A 3,816-nucleotide genomic window follows, 5' to 3' on the forward strand; every position below is an offset into this window, starting at 1 on the left:
TGCCAATCCCACCCCTCACATCTCTGGTACCCCCCCGCACCTGAGGATCCCCAAAGGCAGCCAGTTGCTCACCAGCCCAGCCCGCTTTACTGGACTGACACAGGTTGGATGATGCTCCCTGTGCAGAGAGAAAAGGCGGATGGTCCACCGTGTGCCATTCGCCGTCATCGAGGACACAGTGTGGAAAGTTGGGTTCTAAGTCGGTCTTTCCCTGCAGAGGCCATGTCACGAGGAAGGTGTCCTGTGGAGCATTTCCGGCTGAGCCCTTAAAGCCCGTTGGGTCCCGAGGTCACATACTCGGGCAGGCCGTTGTTCTGCGCCTGTCCGCGGTGGTCCCGGAAACCACCTGTCTCCTTACAGGATCTGCTCCTCCCCTTCCCTCTGCATTGGGGTGGGCGATACACGCAGGCCGCGGCCCACTGAGTGTCCTACCTGGCCCCTGCAGCAGGTGCTAGATGGCAGGAATGCGGTTTTTCTCTGCAACCGCTTTTTGTGCAGAGGTTTGCTCCTACACCCACGCGTGACTTCGAACGTCTCATCAGAGCAAGGTCGTGACGTGGGGAGGGAAGGGGTGCTTTCTGAAGTATTGCACAGAGGCGGTGGCGGCCAAGGGGAAGTAGGCGGTCCCATAGTTAGGAGCACATGGAACAGTGCGTGTCTGTGACCCCCCATCTGTGTCCCTGGTCCCTGCTTCTCCCCACTCAGATGCAGAGGGAGTAGACTAAGGCCCCCTGTCTCCGGTACGTGGCAGGTGAGGGATAGAGGTGCCCACTCCTGCCCCCCTGAGTTGGAACACTGACCTTATAAAGCATAGCGATTGGGGTCGGTTCTGGTGGGTGAGTCCTGGACTCACCAAAGAATGTTCAGATTGTTTTACATGTTTTTTTGTTGTACTAATAATGCTGTCATAAACCTCTGCAGACTTGTATTTTTTTGTCATTTTCCTTTTGGGGGGTCGTTACCGCTGGTAAATTCCCTAGAGTCAGATTCCTGGGTTTTCAGAGGGGCTGGACCACCCGGTACTGGTACCAGCAGGAAGGGCCTGAGGAACAGCATTTAAACATTTGCACCTTAATGAGCTTGCCAGTTCATTCCAGAATCCAAGAGCTCACCCATCCCCCAGAGCTCTCAGGAGTGCTGACTTGTCTTCTGTATCAGCCTGCAGTGCCTTGGAGTCCTTTGAAAGATGACTTAAGAAGGAAATATTTGACCCAGGTGGACTCACTGCTACAAGATAAAGAGTGTTCAGAGGTAATCTGTTTCCCCGAGTTCGTCTTACGTAATTAAACCATAAACTAGACACACCGAAAGACAGTGTGACCGTGGTTTCATGTCGCCAAGGGACAGCGTGACCGTGGTTCCATTCACTCTCCACGGAGCCTGTAAAGGGCATTCTGAGCCGTCGTTTCTAAACCAGTGCATCCACAAGCTCGCAGTCTCCTCTTCCCAAGTAAACGCTTAGGTCCACCAGGGCTGCGGGCTCACGGAATGGGCAGGTGCATCCTCCACTGCCCCTTGGGCTCTGGGGGGGCTCGCAGAAATCCAGGAGGGCCCTCCCCGCGGGTGGAGAGGTTTTAAGCTATGTGATTAGAGAAGGGATGGCTCCACCTGCCACCTTCCCTGAGCGACGGCGCTGGCATCGGGTGTAGGTCCCTGTCTCGCCTGCCCCGCCGTCTCAGAGAAAGGCCTGTCTCTAAGGGCCGGAAGTGCCTGGACCCTAAAGCGTCAGGCCGTGTGCTGATAGGCGGTGGCCATGTGGACAGCACTCCCTGATTTTACTAAGACACCTCTTCCTACCACTGCTGGAAGCCCAACAAGCCACAGTCGTCACGGCCACCCTTGTCAAGCTCAGATGAAGTCTCACACCTTCCTGCGGGTGTGACATCCTAGTTAGTGCGCCCAGAACCAACGTCTAACAACCCCTTCATTAAAGTCATTTGCTTTGATTTCAGTATGACAATTACAGAGATGGAAATGACACATGCGGGACCCCGGTCCCTTCGTCGGCCTCGCCTCCCAGGCCTGCCCTTGGTGAGTGTGACATGGAAACTGCGTGAACCGTTTACCGTCACCGTTGGTAGAGCCACACTGCCCCTCGGTACAGCCCCTCATGCTGGGCATACCCCTACATACCCGCACCTTACGGCGCCGTAAACTGTTAGACACACCTGCACATCGTAGGTAAATTACTCAGAGTTGAAAAACGAGCTGCTTTTTTTCCTCTGGGACCTTAGCCTGCTAATTTCTAATTAGCTCTTTATCCCAACTTACTATTTGGAAGATTTTTGAATCTCCATACAATAAACATCCTTCACCTACATTCAGCAATCAACATCTGGTCACATTTGTTTAATCAACTCTCACATACACACACACACACACGGTATCATATACATCATCCCTAAATTCTTCACAAGTACCTCCGAAGAACAGGGTGATTCTACATAACACCAGTAAACTTGGCACTTGCCAGAAATGTAACATCGACCCATACAGTTTCACCCACTTGTACCAGTGATGCCCGTTATAGAGCCTTTTCTATTTGCTGAACCGGTTCAGGATCCACTTGGGTCCCACCCACTGCATTAGTTGTCTTCAGTCCAGGGGGCTCCCCGGCCTAGCTGCTGTCTATTTTCCAATGACAGTTGACTATATAGTTGGGATCCAATATTATATTCGTGTCGGTTGTACAGCATAGAGATTAGAGATCTATATAACTCAGAGTGATCACCTCCATCAGTCGAGTGCCTCTCTGCCCCCACACATTTATTACAATAGTATCGACTAGATTCCTTTTGCTGGACTTTGTATCTCCATGACTGTTCTGTAACTACCCATTTGTACTTCTCAATCCCTTTCTCCCTTTTCACCGACGGCGCCCCCCAACCCCTCTCCCATCTGGTGACCCTCAAAATGTTCTCCTTGTTCGTTTCTGTGTTTCGTTTGTTGATTTTGTTCTTTAGGTTCCACGTGTACGTGAAATCACAGGGCCTTTGTCTTTCTCTGTCTGACTCACCCCACGCAGCACAAAGCCGTCTCGGTCCATCATGCACTACCTTTTTCCGTCCCTTTACTTTTGGCCAGTGTGTCTTTCGGTCTGAAGTGAGTCTCTTGTAGGCATCGAATGTAAGGGTCTTCTTTTCTTATCCATTCGGCCACCCTGTCTTTCGATTGGAGCACTTAATTCTTTTTCATTTGAAGAACTTGTCGATAGATACGTAGTTATTGCCATCCTTTATTCATATTTTCGATACCTATTTTTTCTTCTTAAAGCAGTCCCTCCAGCATTTCCTGTAACACTGGCTTCGTGGCGATGAAGCTAGTGTAGCTTTTTCTTGTCTGGGAAGCTCTTTATCTGTCTTCCGACTCTGAATAATATCTTTCCTGGATAAAGTAATGTTGGTTATAGATCCTGGGTTTTTATCGCTTTAAATATTTTGTGCCAAGCCATTCTGTCCCGCGAAGTTTCTTTTAAGAAATCAGCTGCCAGCCTTACGGAAGCTCCCTTGTAGATAACTAACTGCTTTTCTCCTGCTGCTTTTAAGACTCTCCGTCTTTCACCTTTGACATTTTAATTATGATGCGTCTTGGTGTGGGCCTCTTTGGGTTCATCTTCTTTGGGACTCGCCGAGCTTCCTGAGGTTGTATGTCTATTTCCTTCACCAGGTTAAGGAAGTTTTCATCATTATTTCTTCAAATAGATTTTCAACTTCTTTCTCTCTTTTCCCCTTCTGGTACCCCCTGTGATGTGAATGTTGGTACGCTCGATGTTGTCCCAGAGGCCCCTTAAACTATCCTCTTATTTTTTGGGGGGGG

At 50.1% G+C, this 3,816-nt stretch overlaps 1 protein-coding gene across 2 annotated transcripts in view; it reads left to right on the plus strand.

Annotated features, from left to right (window-relative positions):
* HJURP (Holliday junction recognition protein) overlaps positions 1–3,816 on the plus strand; it is a 19,490-nt gene that overhangs the window by 10,364 nt on the left and 5,310 nt on the right. For both annotated transcript variants that reach the window (XM_011372354.2, XM_023537937.1), the window contains 2 exons: positions 1,159–1,251; positions 1,953–2,035. In XM_011372354.2, the coding sequence (XP_011370656.2) occupies positions 1,159–1,251; positions 1,953–2,035 (176 nt within the window). The remainder of the gene's footprint in view (positions 1–1,158; positions 1,252–1,952; positions 2,036–3,816) is intronic.

The sequence above is a fragment of the Pteropus vampyrus genome, unplaced genomic scaffold (assembly GCF_000151845.1).
Source record: "Pteropus vampyrus isolate Shadow unplaced genomic scaffold, Pvam_2.0 Scaffold204, whole genome shotgun sequence".
Lineage (NCBI taxonomy): Eukaryota > Metazoa > Chordata > Mammalia > Chiroptera > Pteropodidae > Pteropus > Pteropus vampyrus.